This window comes from Neovison vison, chromosome 10 (genome assembly GCF_020171115.1).
Source record: "Neovison vison isolate M4711 chromosome 10, ASM_NN_V1, whole genome shotgun sequence".
Classification (NCBI taxonomy): domain Eukaryota; kingdom Metazoa; phylum Chordata; class Mammalia; order Carnivora; family Mustelidae; genus Neogale; species Neogale vison.
Genome location: NC_058100.1, coordinates 59,262,053 through 59,281,721, shown reverse-complemented (window position 1 = coordinate 59,281,721; position 19,669 = coordinate 59,262,053). Strand labels below are relative to the sequence as shown.

At 45.1% G+C, this 19,669-nt stretch overlaps 2 protein-coding genes across 2 annotated transcripts in view; one reads left to right on the top strand and one right to left on the bottom strand.

Moving 5' to 3' along the window:
• The first annotated feature begins 3,541 nt into the window (after window positions 1-3,541).
• PRDX6 (peroxiredoxin 6) lies at window positions 3,542-16,315 on the top strand. The gene is made up of 5 exons (XM_044267390.1): window positions 3,542-3,732; window positions 8,037-8,193; window positions 12,818-12,964; window positions 13,891-14,037; window positions 15,364-16,315. Exons 1-5 carry the CDS (start codon window positions 3,638-3,640, stop codon window positions 15,490-15,492), a joined length of 675 nt encoding a protein of 224 aa, XP_044123325.1. The 5' UTR covers window positions 3,542-3,637; the 3' UTR covers window positions 15,493-16,315.
• Window positions 16,316-17,813: 1,498 nt separating this feature from the next.
• The window catches only part of SLC9C2 (solute carrier family 9 member C2 (putative)), a 101,216-nt gene continuing 99,360 nt past the window's right edge, over window positions 17,814-19,669 (bottom strand). Inside the window, exon 28 of the mRNA XM_044267389.1 lies at window positions 17,814-18,524. Within this exon, the coding sequence (XP_044123324.1) occupies window positions 18,483-18,524 (42 nt within the window). The 3' untranslated portion in view covers window positions 17,814-18,482. The remainder of the gene's footprint in view (window positions 18,525-19,669) is intronic.

Sequence of the window (19,669 nt, the reverse complement as noted above, 5' to 3'; positions counted from 1 at the left end):
ATGGTTTCCTTCCAGACCGCAGGTGTCCCACAGTAGATACAGCAGGGAGGAGTGACCGCATTACACAAGACAGAGAAGAGCAGTGGAGAGACCAGCAGCCCCACTCACACAAGCCGGTGGGCCAGGCCAGGCTGCCCTAATCAGCACACAGTTTCCTGTGCCCTGGCCTTCTTTCTATTTTTATGTCTGAAAAGACAATCCGATTTAACAAGAAAGCTTATAAGAATTGCTTTTAAAAACCCAATTCCACCTTCCTAAGATTAATTTCAAGTTTTATATTTCTCCTCCCACACGCATAAGGATTCTTCCCCAGGCACAGCTGTAACTAGGGACACATGGCTCTTTTATCCCCAGCTGTCGGTAGACAGACTCTGTTGTTGTGGCTGCAGGAGGAAGCTAACTGCTTCTCCAATACTTTGTGTAACCTAGCCCCATGCCCCCCCTGTCTAACAGGTCACAAGTATTTATCAGTAAAATATGGTCAAGCCTTGAGGAGTTCACAACCTAGTGAGACAATGAGAGAGAGAGAGAGAGGGAGAGAGACAGGGTAACGCACCGTTGGTGTTACAAATGGCCATTGCCAATCTTCTCACTCCTTCCTTCAGTCTGTCCAAAGCGGTAAAGGAAGAAGAGACTATCAGTCAGGCAGGAGTCATAGCCCTCTGAAAATCCCAATAATCACAACCTTCCTGTCACCCAGGAGTTACTTCTAAGAACTTCAAATTCTCCCCAACCCTGCCACCTGCAAAAAAATATTTTCTCCCTGATATCAGAGCCTCTACCCTCTTTGCAAAGTAAATCTCTCCCTCAGCCTAGTCTCCCTTTTCCACATTCTGGTCTCTCCCTGGAATGACTTCCTTGCCCCTTCCCCTCACCTCCTCCCCATGGCACCTCTTGCTAGCCTTCGGGGTAAGAGCTCGAATTTCTTTCCTCTGGGATGGACTCAGCCCCATGGAGCACCTACCTTCAGGATAGCAGAGGTTAAACTAACTCCCTACAAGGACCAGGCAGGACAGACAGTATTCTTTCAGTTCTGCACATTAAGTACAAGGGAATATTCTTTTCTTTGACAAAGAAATGTGCTCTTATTCCTCCTTGAAGTATATGGCCCTTAGTTAACCTTTCACTTTCACAATTTTGACAGAGATAGGAATACATTAGGATAAGATTCATTTTCCTCCTAATTCTATTATAAGAATAATAACAGTGCAAAAGTGGGGTTCAAGTGACAATAGACACCAATGTTGGTAAGTGGTGAGGGACCTTCTGAATAATAGGGAACATAGGCACTCTTAGAAGTCCACTCTCCAGCCACTGCTTCCCCACATGGAACATGGTCCCAGTGTGGCTAGATCTTCTGACTTTCCAAGAGACAGAAATCCAGATATTTTTGTAAAAAAATTCTGTTTTTCAAATGCTGTCATTTAATTCAAAAGAACTTAAAATGCTGCAGAGGTGAATCCCAAAAAGAATGCAGGGTGCCAGAAAACTTCCCAGGGGACAGTCTCTGGCACTGACAAGCCCAACAGGCATTTATCTTCTTTTATTACACTTGCCCAACTTACAACAGTTCCACAACCATGATTTTTCCAAAGATCAATAGTCTATTTCTGTATTAATTCTCCAAAGTTGTGGCATATCTGTGTTTCCTACCCTATTTCCATGGCATTAATAATAGTGTATTAAAGTCAAATTACCCTCCTCTCCCTCCTCTCTGCAAAAGGAGTTAAGACATAGTGCTTTTAAAAACCAAAGCTTGTAGTCAAATTAGTTTAGATATTAAATTACAGTAGCTTCATAGAGTTCTCTGGAGTTTCTAGAATTTTTACCAGTAATCTTACTGTAAATCCTTGTTCAGGGGAGAATGGAGTAAATAGGGTATGGTTAGCATGCACACCCCCCCCCCCCACAAACAGCACTATGATGAAAACTGAAATCACAGTATGTGAGTCACTTAGCACTGCCATGTGCCTTCCTCAAGCCTAAGGAGCTCTATGCAGAGGATTTTCCCACTTCTGAACTCCAACCATTTAGCACCCTCCCCCATCAGCATTTACTCTACATTCTTACCCCAACTGTATATACATCTGCCTTCCCTGTAAGAGCAGGGACTGTAGCTCTCGACTGTATCACCAGGCCTGGAACAGTGCCTTACACACAGTTGGCTAAGCATGACGTATTGCATAAGCCATTATCATCACCCAAATAGCTACTACTATTTCCAGAGCACTTACTAGGGGCTAAGTAGTTTACCTACATTATCCTAGAGGCTTTCCCAGACCAGACCATCTGATCCAAAGCAGCTCCTAGTCACCCTCTAGCATGGAAACTTATTTCATTTCCCTAAATAGGATTTACTGCTATCTAATATACTCTTGTTTAATTATGTCTTCCCAGTTAGAAAGAAAGATCCTAGAGAACAGCCATTTTGTCCCCCTCATGCTTGGCACGTAGAGAGCAAATAAATGAATTTAAACTTCCCACTTCCTTGGGTGGCAGAGTTGATTTGCACACAGGTAGCAGTAAGTATGCTTTAAAATGTATATGCTGTATGCTGACTAACATAAATAAATAAATAAATAAATGAAATAAAATTTATATGCAGATTTCAGGGACACCTGGGTGGCTCAGTCCAGTGAGCGAATAACTCCTGGTTTCCACTGAGGTCATGATCTCATGGGTTGTGGGGACAGAGCTCTTCCCGGGGAGGTCGGGAGGGTGGGGGGGGGTTCTTGCTCAGCGGGAGTCGGCTTCAGATTCCTTCTCCCTCTGCCCCTCCCCCCTCTCTCTAATAAATCTTTTTTAAAAAATGTATATCCAGATTTCAGGATAATTGCGTTGAATATTTAATGGTTCACAATACCGGGAGAGGGGAGTGATATAAAAGTTTAGTCGCTTTCCCTCAAGCAGCGACTGATGACATAGGTGCTGGAATTTTTGCTGCAATATGAAAGCCACTTCCTCTGACATAAGGTCCATTGCCAAGTGCAGCTGTTGCCACATCCTCTGATAAAGAGTTCATGATGGCTAGGTTGGTTGGGGTGGTCAGGATTCCAGAAGCTCACACTTAAAAAGGGGTAAGTGGAGCGGTCAGACGACCAAGCGTAAATGTACAGGAGGATCTCCGCGGATTCGTCATCCCCCACCCCGATTCTCTGCCTTGGGGCTCCCCTTCTACCGCGTTCCGCGGCTTCCTTTCACCTTCAGACCCCAGACGCACTGCAGGATCAAACCCCGCTCACCCACAAGCCTCCAGGGGGCGAGGTCCCCGAATCCCACGTCACGTGAGTTGAGACGCGCGCCGGTGCCAGTAGACTCCCGGAAGGTTCAGAGGCAGCGACGGGTGCCCAGGGCTCACCCACCCCTACCCCGCCCCTCGCTCGGGCAGTCGGGACCTTCCCTCGCAACCGCACGGACCTCCGCTCGTGACCTCCAGCCCGCCGCCAGGTCCCGGCCCGCCCCTAGCTCCACCACAGCCCCGCCTACCTAGACTCCGCCTCTTTCCCCGCCCACTCCGCCCTCGTCCCGCCCCTCGCGGCCGCGCTCACTCTGCGGCCGACAGCTACACCCCTAGAGCCGGCAAGCGGGTGGCTGTCGCTGCTGCTCGTCCTCGTCTTCCCGCGTCACCGCTGCCGCCATGCCCGGAGGTCTCCTTCTCGGGGACGAGGCTCCCAACTTCGAGGCCAATACTACCATCGGCCGCATCCGTTTCCACGACTATCTGGGAGACTCGTAAGTGGCCACCTCGTAGCCCTGCTGTCGGGTTACGCCCGACCGCGGAGGCGCCTTCCCTATTTCTTCTCCCTTCGGTCCTCCTTCCCGCTCAGCCTCCAGCTCGCCGCCCGCCTCCTCCCCGCAGCGGTTCCTGCACGTGCCTCTGGCCGAGGGGCCCCTGCCCCGCGTCGGCCGAGCGCTGCTGGGCGCCGGCCACCGGATCCGCTCCCGCTTGCGGCCCCCTCGTGGCTGAGCGAGCTCCGCGGCGAGAAGGGGGAGGGGAACGAAATTGGGTTCCCGCAGGTCGGGGAACCCGGGGCGGATGGAGGCCTGGTTGCCTATCGCACTCGGTTTAGTAAGCGGTGCCAAGGAGCGCGGCCAGGCCGAGGCCCGGCGGGGGCGAGGGCCGGGCGGCATCCGCGGTCACGTCCCGGGATTCGTGCCCAGGGTCGCGCCTCCCTCCCTCCTGCCGTTCTGGAATTTGCTCCCGGGGGAAGGTGGGTGTTAAAGGCCACGGTCTGAGGACACTCCTGCTGGCTGAAGGTTCGGAACGGCCCAGCGCGTTATCTGAAGTCCCGCTTGCGGCCGTGGCATTCGCAGGCTTCTCGACACAAAACGTACATTTAAAACTACCAGCTGCCAAATAACTGGCTAAAGGACTTGTTGTCCAGAGCCTCCTGCAGTGGCTGGACCATGATTTGATAACAGCTCTGGGAGGAACCAAGAACACTCTGTCTGTAGGTGTGTCCTTCATTCCAGAACTTGCAACGCGGTGCGGGGGAGGGCTTTCTGAGGTTGCTGCGTTGCAGTGGCCGGTTTTTGCCTTCCCGCCGCCGCAGGCTCTTGGGGCGCCAGCACGCGTGTACCTCCCGGCTTTGGAGACCCTTTTGTTTCCCAGTGTGTGCCCCTCACCGCTTCCCGTCTCCTGCTGCCCTGCTTCGCGCACGTGGCCTTGCTGGTGATCGCCAAATCCGGCCTGGCAGTACCGTTACGACTAGGAGTAAATCGGTGTTCCCTGGTTTACATTTTATAGTTCCTGAATCAGCAAGCTTTCAAGTTCACTAGTTTTAACCTGAAAACATCCCAGAGATGTGTCCTTATATTATGGTTCTGGAGTTGCAGCAGTCCCACCACGCTGGTTTTCCTTTTTTTCCCTTTTTTTACATTATTGAAGGATAATTGGCACACAGTGTTTCATTAGTTTCAGGTGTATAACAAAATAATTACACAGTTTGGTATATTACTCGGTGCTCATCACAGTGAGTGTAGTGACGGTCTGTCCCCATGCATTACTACGTTACTGACTCTGTTCCCCAAGCTGTACTTTCCTCGTCCATAACTAGATGTTCTATAAACTGCAAGTTTGTACCTCTTAATTCCCTTCATCTATTTCACCCATCCCCCCATCCCCTCTGGTAGCCACTGGTTCTTTGTATTTATGAGTCTGTTCCTGGCTTTTTGTGTGTGTGTGTCAGTTTTGCACTGTGAGGTTGTACGGCTTAACAATTCCTCCATAATTTGTATACTTTTTATTCACAGCAACCAAGTATATGTGCATATAGACAGAGGGACGTTTATGAGATTAGTTAGTAACTCGGTGGAGCTCTGCAGAGAATCTGGGAGAGATTCTTACATTTTAGGCCTATACATCGCCTTAAAAATGCTTAAATCCATTGTCCAGCCTCTGAGTATGGGAAAAGCTAAGCTTTGTGAAAGAGAGGACTGGGCTAGAAAAAAAAAGAAATGGAATATTCAGACCTTAAATGTAGGAGGACACCTCAGATATATAGATTGTGTCCAATCTCGTAATCTAGGTATTAGTGTTCTCTCAAAAGTCCATGTGATTTTCAGGATATATGTTTCTTCCTATTCCCATCTATAGCCTTCACCCCCATACAGCAAAATCTTACTGGAGCTCTTAGATTGTATAGATTAAAGATAAATAATAACATACTGTGCCAATAATTATAAATGTTGCAACTGTTTAAACTAACCCTACGTTTTGGATTTCTTGTTGTTGTTTATTGGCCCCTGGATCTATCTAGATTTCATTGAAAGTGGTACCTTCTCAGGGAGCCACCAGGAGGAAGATGAGAAAAACACCTGCATCTATAAACAAGTAGTATTACAAGGGCTGCCTCGGATCAGGCATGATCCCTCCCCTACCCCAAAAAGAAGTTTGAGCTCTTTATATAATTACAGCAGAAGGATTTTGCCTAATACAGTTTTTCTCAACTCTGTTCTGTGCATGATCTCAGTTCAGATGGTACTTTTTGATCCAGGTGGGTTTTTTTGGAAGAAAAAAAATAATTTCAAACATTACAGGTATCTGCCCTACCTCTGACAATTGGAAACAACTAAGGGGGTTGGGTGCTGCATTTGGTGAATTTTATCACTATTTTTGTACGTATGCAGTAGAAGCAGCTGCTTTACAGTACATTTTTACCAAACAAAGCGTGTTCTCCTGGTGTTTTGAGGTGAGTGGGGACCCTTCCCTTAAAGGATGAAACCTTTTGTTTCTTGAAAATGAGGAAGGAAATGGGATAATGTAATTGAACTACTCTTACTCTTAAGAGCACAGTAAGGAGACTTGGAGGGGAAGGCGTGCTGTAATAAGACAGTCTGGAGAGTTATCCTATTTGGCAAACTGGAGTGTGGCTTCTGAGGGGGGCGGGATGTGAAGTGGCTTAAACTCAGTTCCTCAGCATGATTCAGCAAAAACCTTCCCAACACACCATGGAAAGTTGTATGTCTATCACTTACAATTTCATCAACCATTAACAACACAGGAAGAAATGACCTGTTTATTTTTCTTCAACTTTTTTTTTTAAAGATTTTGTTTATTTATTTGATAGAGACAGACACAGGGAGAGAGGGAACACAACATGCAGGGGGAGTGGGAGAGGGAGAAGCAGGCTCCCCACCAAGCAGGGAACCGAATATGGGACTCAATCCCAGGACCCTGGGATCATGACCGGAACTGAACGCAGACGCCCCACCTGTTTATTTTTTTTCTCAACTCCTGGAGACTTTCTCTTGAGTCTCATCTGACACTTAAGCCGATCCTTTTCTGCAGAATCTAAGACCTAGATTTTACCCATGCCTAGATTATTTTCAAAAGATGTATGTCCCTCTTACTGCCCTTTATAGAAAAGTAAACCTACCGCAATCCTCCAGAATCTTAAAAATACTACCTCTCTCTTCCCAGCCTTGCCGTCTATCCTTTTTGTGGGAAGGCTTTTCCTCTCCTGAAGCCTTGGGAGTCCCAAGTGGCAGATGTAGGTGGGAAGGAGGAGGTACCCTTGTCTCTGCTTTTGTTCTCTGTGCTTCAGGAAACTTGGCGAACTTGGGAGAGGTCAGCTTGACATCTAGGTTACGTTTAGTAATCTGTAGTTTAGAATCCTGGTTTAATGTCAGCAAGGATTGTGGAAAACCCGAGTGTTAAATTTTCCTTTTCAGTCAGAGGAGTAGTTCTACTCTTGCAGAGGAGAGGGAAAGTGTAGTCCAAAAGTTCTTGGTGACCGTTAGCTTGAAATGTGCTTAAAATACATACAAAGTTTTACCTTAGCTAATGACGATTATTTAGATAGTAGGATTTACCTAAGAATCTGTAGTTGTAAAAATCTGTTGTAGGTTCTCAGCGTTCTGCCCACTTGGTCTAAAACAAGAAGAAAAAGAAACTGCAAACAGAGGCGAGCAAAACTATTTTGTCAGGGTGCAGAGATCAGGTGTCCTGTTCGGCAGGCTGGGTCAGTAAAGTCGATTTAACAAAAGTTTTTATATCCATTCACTACAAAGAAGCCAAGTGTCAACTTTAATTTTACATATAAATAGGGGATAGAAGCCTATTTATTTCAGATTACATAACCTGCTTATTATTGCAATCAGGGATTTGTTTGGATTGGGGCACATTGGGACGTCCATTGTTGAAGCTCAATGTCGGGATCTCCGTGCCTAGGAAATAAATAGAAGTGAGTAAGTGGTTGGGGAGGTGGGGAAGTTACTTCACTAAGTTTGTTGGTATGAGTAGCACAGATTTTATGAGCTGAAAAGAGTCAGGGTGGCCCTGTAGTTTATTAAAGGAGGCGACACCCTTAAATTAGAGTCTTTTAAGACATATATCATGTGGAATTTCCTATCTTTGATTGAATTGGGCTTTAAACATGGGCTTTTCTGGAAGTAAGAAAATCAAAGCATTCCTCAACAAAAATCTAGAAGTTATTGTCCTCATAAGCACATTCCTTTTAAAAAGAAAGTCTTTTTTGACCTAGGATTTGTGAACTTCTTCAGTTAAGTTGTGACTTCTTTTTCCTTCCTTTCAGATGGGGCATTCTCTTCTCCCACCCCCGGGATTTTACCCCTGTGTGTACCACGGAGCTTGGCAGAGCTGCAAAGCTGGCACCAGAATTTGCCAAGAAGAACGTTAAGATGATTGCCCTTTCAGTAGACAGTGTTGAAGACCATCTTGCCTGGAGCAAGGTATAGTACCAATTGGCATGTGCTATGAAATTATAGATCAAGTTATAAATTACATAGAGTAGCTTGGTTTAGGGTTGTTTTTTTTTTTAATTTTTAATTTTTAATTTAAATTCACTTTAGTTAACATATAGTATATTAGTTTCAGAGGTAGAGTTCAGTGATTCATCAGTTGCATAGAATACCCATTCCCCCACCTCCCTCCCCTTGAGCAACCCCCAGTTTGTTCCCTGTAGTTAAGAGACTCCTACCGTTTACCTCCCTCTCTGTTTTTATCTTACTTTATTTTTTCCTTCTCTTCCCCTGTGTTCCTGTTTTGTTTCTTAAATTCCACTTACGAGTGAAGTCATATGGTATTATTTGTCTTTTTCTTTGTCTTTCTCTGACTGACGTGTTTCACTTAGCATAATATCTTCTAGTTCCATCCACATGGTTGCAAATGGTAAGATTTCATTCTTTTTGATGGCTGAGTAATAGTCTCGTGTGTGTGTGTGTGTGTGTGTGATCCGTCAGTGGACATCTAGGCTCTTTCCATATTTTCCTTGTTGTAGACATTGTTGCTATAAACACTGGGATGCATATGCCCCTTTGAATCATTATTTTTATATCCTTCGGGTAAATACCCAGTAGTGCAATTGCTGGACTACTACAAGGTAGTCCTTTTTAACTTTTTGAAGAATCTGCATACTGTTCCCCAGAGTAGCTGCATCAGTTTACATTCCCACCAACAGTGTAGGAGGGTTCCCCCTTTGCATCCTCACCAACATCTGTTGTTTCCTGAGATGTTAATACTCTAAGTATCTTGGTTTTTTTTTTTTTTTTTTTTTTTTGAGGTAAAGGTACAAGTGACCTTAGATTCACTGATTTTTTTTTTTTTTTTTTTTTTTAAGATTTTATTTATTGCGGGGGCCGGGGCACCGAGAACATGGAGAGGGAGAGGAAGAAGCAGACCCCTAGCCGAGCAGAGAGCCCCATGAGGGGCTCATTCCAGAATCCTGAGATTATAACCTGAGCCGTAAGCAGATGCTTAATTGACTGAGCCACCCAGGCGCCCCTCAGATTCACTGATAATCTGAAAGTCTGACTTAGACCACACTGTGACCTCTGCCTTTGCTAAATGCAATGCTTGGGTCTTAGCCCTGCTCTTTCTTGGCCTGCTAGGAGCCTTTAACCCAGTGATCACTATATTCTGAAACATTTTCCTCTCTTGGCTTCCAGACACCACATCTGTAGCTGTTCTTATTCTCAGACTGAGCTCCATCTCTTAACTCCTAATTTATGCTGAAGTTTCCCTGGACACATTTCATGGATGCCTTCTCTTTTTATCTACACCTTTCCTGTTGGTGAAGTCATCCACTCACCTCTAAATGCTGTAATGCCCAAATTCCCATCTCTAGTTAGACTCTGCTGGCTTTCAGACCGATACAACCTGTGCTAACTCAGCCTCTTCCCAGGGATGTCCTGTCATCTCATACCTAGTATGTCTAACACGGGGTTCTTTTTCTTAATCCAAGGTCTTACTCATCTTAGAAAACGGACACTGTGTTTTCATAGTTGCTCAGGCCAGAAATCCAGGCATCATCCTTAATGCCTCTGGTTTTTCCATACCCATGTCCGAGTCATCAGTAAATTAATCTCCTCCACCTTAAAATTATCCTTAATCCTATTTTGAAGACTCTCTACCCAGGTTGTGGCTTGCCCTCACATCCTTCTGGTCTTGACTCATTAAAGCCTCCCATGGCCTCATTATCTAAGATTATAACTCTGCTCCACACTCCCTAGCCCCCTCTGCTTGGTTTTCTCCTTAGCACTTGTCACCATCTAAAAGAAAATGCTCTGCACATCGCTGGTTTCGTTTTGTTCATTTGTCCGCACCCAGCGGAGTAGAGGCTCGGCCAGAACCATGCTTGGTACGTCCTAGTTGTTTGGTCTGTAGGTGTAGAATGCAGGAACTGAAGGAATTGTCTACTTGCAACGAAGGATGTACTTGTCCAATAAATGTGGTGATCTAGGCTGAACTGAAGAACATTCTGATGGCTTCGCTGTGATGTGCCACTGAACAAGGCTGATAGGTCAGCTCGGAGGGATGGACCATGTGCCACCCACTGTGCCAAGCACTTCGCTATACAACTGAAGAAAAGACGTCCCGACTTGGGAGTTGGCCACGTGGGGCTGCATCCCTTGGCCATTTTATACTCATTGATTCTCGGTGTCTGAGAGAAGAACCAGAACAGGAGAAAAGAGAAGCACATTGCTCTTTCTCAGGGTGGAATTCTTCTCATTCCTTACTTCTGGCTGTGAATAGTAAGCTGCCTTTCCATAGCGATCTCATGGGCTGTTTCTCGTTTGTTTCCAGGAGCAGCCCTGGAGGTATGTGGTTCGTGCCCTTGTGTTTGCCACTGAGAATACCTTTTCCTCCCACAGAGCTAGAGGGACTTGCTCAGGATTGTCCTGCTGTAAAATGATGGCAGTGGCCCATTGGAACTCACACCCATGCTGTTGTAATGCTAGGTGCTAGAGGGCAGGCATTAGCCCGATTTAGGATAGAACAAAGGCAAAGTATGTGGTTCATTGGTGCTCACGGATGTCACGGAATACCCACTGGGCAAGCGGCAGTGTTGACAATTGATGGCATAGCGATCGTTAAATCAAGACATCACTGAAGGAAGAGCTCTTGTATAACATCTCTTAAAGCATCTTGGCTGGTGAGCTTCTGCCTTAGAATTTTCCCAGTTGGGATTGCGTTCAATAGGAGAGGGAGACACGTCCCAGCTGTCAAAAACAGTGACGTTCAGCTAATTAAATAGGAAACTTCGCGGTGCGTCTCGCACGAATCCATATGGATCATTTTTTTAGGTGTGATGACTTGGTCGGGAGCCGGTGGCAAGAAAAGGGAAGCTAAGATAATAAATCTAAGGAACATGTCACAATGTGTAGCTACCCTTTTCAGAGTTCGATATGACTCTTAACCCTGTCACGTCTCCGTGGAGAAATTAAAGAGTCTGTGACTACCATGACTTGCATCCACATCCATCCACTCCATTTTCAAGGCCCTCCGTAATAAATAGAACTCATTCTAATTTTAAATCCTCTTTTCTGCTTCTTCCTAAAACTACCCAGCTAAGGGACTTGCTCTCTTTTCAATTCTTTATGCTCAGACTTACCTGCATGTTTCATTAGTACTGTTCCTCTTAACCTGTGAAGAGCTCATCCATCCTCCGAGGCCCCGGGGTCAGAATCTTGACTGAAGTCTCAGCCAGCTCAGCAGAACTGTAAGTGGGGACATTAGTATACTCAGCATTCACAATCTGTCATGTACCCGTCACAGCCCTGCATTTGCTGCAACTTCGTAGGAGAGTCGTCTGAACCAGAGTAGACATTTCTTTGAAGGCAGGAACTGTGTTTTACTCGTCCACACTGCTGGCCCCACTTTGAGTGCCGTATGGACACTTGATCAAATAATGAAGCTGGATTTTTTTTTCCCCCAAAGGCTTCTAGGGACCGGAAAAGTAGAAGTGAATGAGTGCAGTTAACTAAGGGGAGAGAACAGCGTAGGGAGGAGCATACATTATGGTCTTTCAGTTCAGACCTGAAATGCCTTGTTTCTGTGTGGATGTCTCTGCCTTTTTTACCCATAAAATTTTTACCTGTTACTTGTCCTTAAAGTATATATATTTAGCTCTACTCTTGGGTTTGCTTTGTGATTTTTTTTTTTTCCTCCCATTTCTTAATAATCTGCCTTCCAGTAGTGTTGTGTCTGGGTCGGGGTACTTAGCGGGCAGGGACCAGATCTAGAGAATTATCTCTGCATGTGGCATTATTTCTAGAACTGATGTATTTGGGGTGCCTGGGTGGCTCAGTGGGTTAAGCCTCTGCCTTCGGCTCAGGTCATGATCTCAGGGTCCTGGGATCGAGCCCCACATTGGGCTCTCTGCTCAGCAGGGAGCCTGCTTCTCCCTCTTTCTCTCTGCCTGCCTCTCTGCCTACTTGTGATCTCTGCCTGTCAAATAAATAAAATCTTTTTTTTTAAGATTTTTATTTATTTATTTGACAGAGATCACAAGTAGGCAGAGGCAGGCAGAGAGAGAGAAGGGGAAGCAGGCTCCCCGCTGAGCAGAGAGCCCGATGTGGGGCTCCATCCCAGGACCCTGAGATCATGACCTGAGCCGAAGGCAGAGGCTTAACCCACTGAGCCACCCAGGCGCCCCTAAATAAATAAAATCTTTAAAAAAAACGAACTGATGGACTTAATGAACCCCTTATTTTAGATGGTGTTTATGTGTTGGGAATCTGGTGGTGGTTTGGATTGGAATCTAATTCTACAGTATTCAACTCTGCTGCTTGCTTTCTTGCTGCTTCAAGCAGTAAAAGCATGCCAATTTTTAAGAGGACTGGCCATGAAAAGGGTCTACAGTTATAACCTAAGTACTGTACCACACTGTTCTTTCTGTCAGTGACTGATTGGGATAAGGGGTGTTTATTCATTCATTTTCTTACTCAAATTGCTTAGAGTAAATTACGATTGTGGTCCTCTTCCCTATCTTCCAAGATAATAGCTGTTAACTGATTGAATTCAGAATGATGTGCTTGGTTTAGATTTCTTTTTCCTCTCTCACCTGCATTTCAGGATATCAATGCTTACAATGGTCAGGAGCCCACAGAAACATTACCTTTCCCCATCATTGATGATAAGAATCGGGACCTTGCCATCCTGTTAGGCATGCTGGACCCGGCGGAGAAGGACGAAAAGGGCATGCCTGTGACAGCACGTGTGGTGAGTGCAGAAATCCATTATGGAGTCCTCAGGACTGGCCAGGCTTTTCGTCTGATTGAGTGCTTGCACCAGCTCCAGGAAAATAGGGGAATATCTCTGATTGCAAAAATAAATTAGCGGCAATCTCACTGAGCATCTGTACTGCTAATGCAAAGTAAAATTTTCAGCTAAATTTTAAAGTTGCTGAATTTGACAGCTTTTGGAAATCTGCGTAAAATAAGTAGTTATCCTAAGATGTCATCTAGAAGTGGGGAATCTTTTCTCCAGCTCTCCTGACAGCCCTCTCCAAAGTGGTGGGCTATCCCCTTTCCCATAAGGGAGTTCTGGCGTGGAATTTCTATTTGTTCTGTCCTTACCCACTAGAGAACAAACTTAGGCCCTCAGCTGCAAAACTGTACAACTATTTAAGGATGAGGATCAATTCCCATTAGTATATTTTAAGATAATCATCCCCAGTTAACATAGTACCTTCCCAGGGCCTTTCTGGATTCAATTTGAGTATCAGGTATTCTTACTGAGACAGCCAGAGCCAATAGAATCCCCTTCTAAGTTTAGAAAAATAACATGGAGGGGGCCACCTGGCTGGCTCAGTCGGTAGAGCATGTGACTCTTGATCTTGGGGTTGTGAGTTCGAGCCCCATATTGGGTGCAGAGATTACTTAAAAATAAAGAATAAAAAATAAATCTAAAAAAAAAAAAAAAAAAACAAAACAAAACCATGGAGAATAAAGTAATCTAAACTCCAGCCACCTAGATTAACAGTTTACTGTATCCTTCTAGATGTTCGGGATGGAGCAGGTAGAGGATGGTTTTATATATTTTTTAAAACCCTTGAACATTTCTAATGACTGATGAACTTTCAGAGAGGCTGTAATATCAAAAACACTTAAAGAATTCCTCTATTTATGCATTTGTGTGCTTTGCAGGTATTTATTTTCGGTCCTGACAAGAAGCTGAAGCTGTCCATCCTCTATCCAGCGACAACCGGCAGGAACTTTGATGAGATTCTCAGAGTAATTACCTCTCTCCAGCTAACGGCGGAAAAGAGGGTTGCCACCCCGGTTGATTGGAAGGTAAAGATGTTAAAAGGGCAGGTGCTCATGCTGTCTGTAAGGTCCTAGGGGCTGATCTCTCAGTGGCTGTCTTCAGGGTCATTGTTACCTGGGGATCTTTTTCTGACATGCACACACACTGGCTGAGTTCTCAGGGCTGAGTTTCCAATGTGCTGGAGGCCATTGTCAAAATCTTTGACACTTTACAAAGTGCACACTCCCTGTGTTGGCTTCCTAACTTCTAGATCATTTGATCAAGTTAATTGGTCAGAATGATGCCTTTTAAAATAAGAGAATTTTTTTTTAAAACCTTTAACTCTTCCCCAAATTAGCAAAATGATGGCAGAATATTTATAGCTAGACTTAGATTGGCCACTTAAGACATGGCTTTAAAACGCTGTGGTGTATTAATGTCACAGAGCATTTCATTTCTCTTAAGCTTCATTCGGTCTTTTAAACTCATGTAGAATTCTTGAAATCTTGTTGATAAATTTTTAATTTCTAGGATTTCTGCAAAAGGTAGGACAGGGCTATCCCAAGGGTAATTTCATGTAGCTGCATTTTTTTTTTTAAATATGCTAGCCTGAATACCAGGTTGTGTTTTGTTATTCCTGGCAGGCAAATCACTTAAACTCTGTATATCCGTCCACCGAACATGTGTTTACTGAGCCAGGGCAGTGGGCACTGGGATACAGCCTCAAACAGTATAAATCGAAATGTAAATTGAAGTCGCTCCCCTCCTAGAGCTCACACTCCAGTGGGTGGAGACAAACCGTAAGCAAGTCTGTGTGTTAGGTGACAGTGAGTGTGGCAGAGGAATCAAGCAGAGGTGGCGAGAATGGGAATGCAGGGGTGGGAGGAAGGCCTTCTCTGAAGGGACCTTTGGGAAGGACACAAAGCAAGGGACCAAGTCACACGCTGCAGAGAAGAGCAATGCTGGCAGCAGGAATAGCTGGAAAGCAAGCTTGGTAGGTTCGAGAAACAGAAGAGCCAGAGTGCCTGAGAGAGGAGGAGCAGGAAGTGGGGTGAGGAGCCGGGGATGAGCGCGGAGTCAGGAAGGAGTCAGGAAATCATTGACACAGCGCAGCAATAAGGACTTAGAATTAACATTTTAAAGTGTGATGCGAAGCCATCACTGGGTTTAAAATAAGACTACTACTTGTTTACATAGGGAAATAGTTCCCTCACAAAAATGTCACTCTGTGCAAACAAAATTCCTCAGGGGAGAGAGTAACCAATACTGAGTTCTTCCCAGGAGCACCTGTAGCCACTTTTCTAAAGTCAACTCTTGGCCTTGAAGCTTCCCTCTAAGATCAGATTTCACCATTGCTCAATGTCTTTGAATAGGACGGAGACAGTGTAATGGTTCTTCCAACCATCCCTGAAGATGAAGCCAAAAAAATCTTCCCTAAAGGAGTCTTCACCAAAGAGCTCCCCTCGGGCAAGAAGTACCTCCGCTACACGCCCCAGCCGTAGTCTCCAGCCGTTGGCTGAGCTCCGTGAGGCAGACGATGCCGGCTGCCCATCGTGTTCTCCTGCAACTCTTCATAAAAACATCCTGGTGTGATCACAGCCAAGGTCTTTAGGTTGCTCTACTACTGGCTTATTAAATGAAAATGGCACTAAAAATTTCTCGGGATCCTTTACTCTGTGCCTTCACCAGCATTCAACTCTGTGCGTGTACCTTAGCTCGCTCCTCCACTGACTCTCTTTGAAACACGGTCTATAGGAGAGGCTCGGATCTTGGATCTCTACGGGATTTGGGATCAGTGAGGTAGTGTTGAAAAAGCCTGCTTTGCTCCATCATAGAATGACTTTGTTTTTCAGCTGTTCTGATCAAACCCAGAACTTGAGGTTCAGAGTCCTCTGTGATAAGCGTGTGTACGAACCCAAAACTGAGCGTACCCAGATGTATCTTCCCTGTTCAGTGTTTGGATCACAGCAGGGGCAGAGAACCTTTCAGTTCTCTACTTTTTCAGGAGATAAGTGGGATAAACAGGGGAATGATCTTTTAAGTATTTTGCTATAAAGAAAATGTTCCGGTAAATTTCTATCAAAAGAGAAAGGCGGCTTGCCTGCGGGGGAGGTGTACCTGGTGCCCTGTGCCTATCATACAAAGTATTTCCGTCTGTCAGTCTGCTCTTCGCTGATGGATGCCAGCAAGGGCACACCTCGGGAAGAGAGGAGAAGATGATGGCAAATGTTTTTTTCTAGAATACTTCTTGCAGTGAGGCGGGTGGGGCTGTTTTCTGACTCTTGATTTGGGGAATCAGCAAATAAATTCTTTATTAAAACTGGAGCAGAGGATTCTGTCGTCACGTCTTGAAGCACTAGTTTAGACTCTGTCCTGCAGGGCAGAGGTTTGCTTTCCTAAATTGGCATTGGTACTTTTCTCCAAAGGCAGATCCATAAAATTTCATACAATGAAAGTCCAGGAGCAATGGACGAACAAGGGATTTCACAACTCTTGGCCCACTTTGCTCCTTCCTGTTGCTTCCCTTGGGTCCTTGAGTTTGTGACTCCCACTGTGAAGAGCTCTTAATTGGATTACTAGGCTTAATCTTGAAACTAGTACGTCTGCGCTCTTCTGGAAAGGATACTAACTAACCTGAGCTCATGGTCTCTCAGACTTTCTTTGGACCGTGCTAATATGTCATGGGTTTGGAGGTCGTCTCTTGCCTGTAGCCCTTTATATTTTTATTGAGTTTGATAATATAAAAGGTGATGCCTGGTGCCAGGTATTAAATGGGTCATTCAGTCTTTAGTTTCCTTGAATTCTCCACATGTAAAATTCTAGTGATACCAGGAAGTTGAGGAATGGAGTGAAAATTCCCGTTACCCAATATCCTGAAGAATGCCGTCTAAAAGACCAGAAGACTGGTTTTCCTGCTTTCGCCTCTTCAATTAACAGTATTTCTGCCAGTTAGAATTCATCTTAAGGTGATAGGTGTGGGTACCTGACAGTGCTGGCCCAGGATGAGGTCCATTTCTGACAATAAGGCAAAAACCTCATACAGAGAACTTGCCCTCATTTTGCTAACCTGAGGCTCAAAGTCCCAGGCCCAGCCTCTAGGGAAGAGGCTGCAGCCTAGCTTCATGGTAACCTCCTCAAGTAGCTGCACCTGCTTGCCCTGCCCTGCCCCCATTTCCAGACATGTTGTTACCATAATAATAGAATAAGTCACATGGATGAAGGGTGCGGCATAGGGGAATATTGTCAGTGCTACTATAAATAGCATCATGGGGTGACAGATGGTGGCTACACTTGGGGTGAACACAGCATAACGTTTAGAGAAGCTGAATCAGTAGATCGTATACCTGAAACTATTAGCATGGTGTGTCAACATGTTTATATATAATGAAAAAAGGAAGACAAAGCCTTTGTGGTTCAGTCATGGTGGCCAGGTTCCTGCATGTGCAGCCACATCCAGAATTTGCTGACGCTGGTCATCTGCACTGAAATACTGCCCTAGTATGCAAGGTACCCAGAGCTGCTGAAAGGACTGATTTTTTTTCTCACCTTTTCTTCTATTCTTACCTCTATCCTGGTTTTTCCTAAAGTTGAGAACCGAATATCCTTTCAAAATCTTGTTAAAATGAAAAAGGATAACGCATTCCAAATAATAAACAACCAGGCCATAAAACTGAACTTTATTTGACTTTTAAAAAGAAATTGAAAAGTGATACCAAACAGTATTATGCAATGTAAAATTGTTAATTTCTCCTGAACTTTGCTTTCACTAAGATGGTGGAACATAGTTCCGTTTTTCAACATTTACTAAGTCGGGGAGGGAGGGAATAACTTCTCTGGAAAATGTTAGGGAGGCACTGACAGCATATCAAATTACATAGGTTCCTATGCTTCAGTCTAATACCAATACTCCTAAGAACTTCTATTACTCTCCTAAATTGCTACAGCTCTTTGGTTTCGTTTGGTAGGCCATGAATTGCATCATGATCCTGACAAATTTTTGAACATCTCAGGTATGATGCAACTGCTTCAAATTAGACCTTTTACAGCAGTCCATCAGTTTTGAAGTAAATACAGCAGTTCACTGTTCCAGCAACTTCTAACTCACCACCTTACCAGGTAATCCTTCCGCACTTTGGCCAGGAGGTTAGCTCAGTCTGTACCCTAACTCTGCATATATCACATTAGCAGCGTTAGTACTCTTTCCTAAAATGGGATCCACTTTCCAACGACACAAACTCAAAAGCAAAATATTAAGACAGCGTTTCAGGAGAAACGTTTTTAAGTATTAACTGCCATCAGAAAACTTAGAAGTTTCTATTTTATCATCTGGAACATTCCCTCTAAAGAAGATTCTAATTAAGGGCTTTGAGAGAGACATTTGCATCTCTAGACCATCAGACACCCTCTTGTGAAGAGATACTGTGTTAACTCAGCAAGAGTAGTCCAACAAAGTTGTGCCTCGGGAAAAATGTCAGGTGAGTTGAATTCCCGGTTAACTTTGTGACCGATTCCAGGATAACTGGAAACCTCTTTCCTAAAGAAAATGAGAATTTTTGTTAAATAACGGGGCCCGGAAAAGATGGAGACAACGAGGAGTCAGTTAAGTCAATTACTTGACTTCAATTAGGTTCCCATTTGTGAAAATGAGTCCTTGTTAAGAAAGGAGAAGTAGACCCTAAGAAGGCTGCCTAAAAAGAACTAAGTTACTTTGTTTAAAGGAACCATCATCAGTCATACATTTGGTCCATGCAACTTTACCCTATCACAGATGACTGCAGGCCCACAATTCTATTAAAAGGGTCTTAGGGTGACTGGGCCTGCAATAGGTCACGAGACTTCTGAAACTGCACATAGATGGCACAACATTTTCCCTTGGGAAGCATATTTATTTGGGGTGACCTCACAACTGGGGGAGAGAGGGTGCTGAAGGGCCTGGAGCCCGTCCCTGGCACCATTTACAGCTTCCCCGCCCACCTATGCATTTGCCTAGCGCCCTAATGCCCTGTCAGCGCCATCTTCACTCAGCTGCATAGGCTTGGGCCCAAAGGAGCTGTTAGTGGTCCTGACAGAAACCCCTCTAGTAACTAGCCTCGCAGGTCCCCCACCCCCCAGACTTCCCTCCACCCTGTCCTGGCCCCATGTGACCAGCCTTCCCCTCTCCCACTCCACAGGCTTTCCCGCACTTCTCAAGCTTTCCAAATTGACCCCGGTTGCTGAGGAAAGCAAAGATGTCAGGGCAAAACTTGCGTGACTCTCATAACAAAAGTCTCCTGGTTTATCTTAAAAAATTCATGCAAATTTGTCACCCTACTCCATAATACGTTTGTTTTAATATAAAACATTTCAAGTAACCTAATGGTTAAATGAGTTTCCTCCCTTTAAAAGAGCATCAGGTAAAGATTCCTAGAATCCGCCTGTGGCTCCCAATGCCCCGGGGACCCCACCTCTAAAGGGAGAGGCACAGGCATTCAGACACTAATGTCTAATCTTGCTTGTGGCCTGACCCTCCCCATCCTTAACGCCTGTAGGGGCGCCTGGATGGCTCATTCGGTTAAGTGTGGGCCTTTGGCCCAGGTCATGATCCCTGAGGTGCTGCGGTTAAGCCCCACGTTGATCTTCCCGCCTGCATGTGCTCTTTCTCGCTACCGCTGTCCCTGTCTGTCTCTCCCGGTCTCAAAT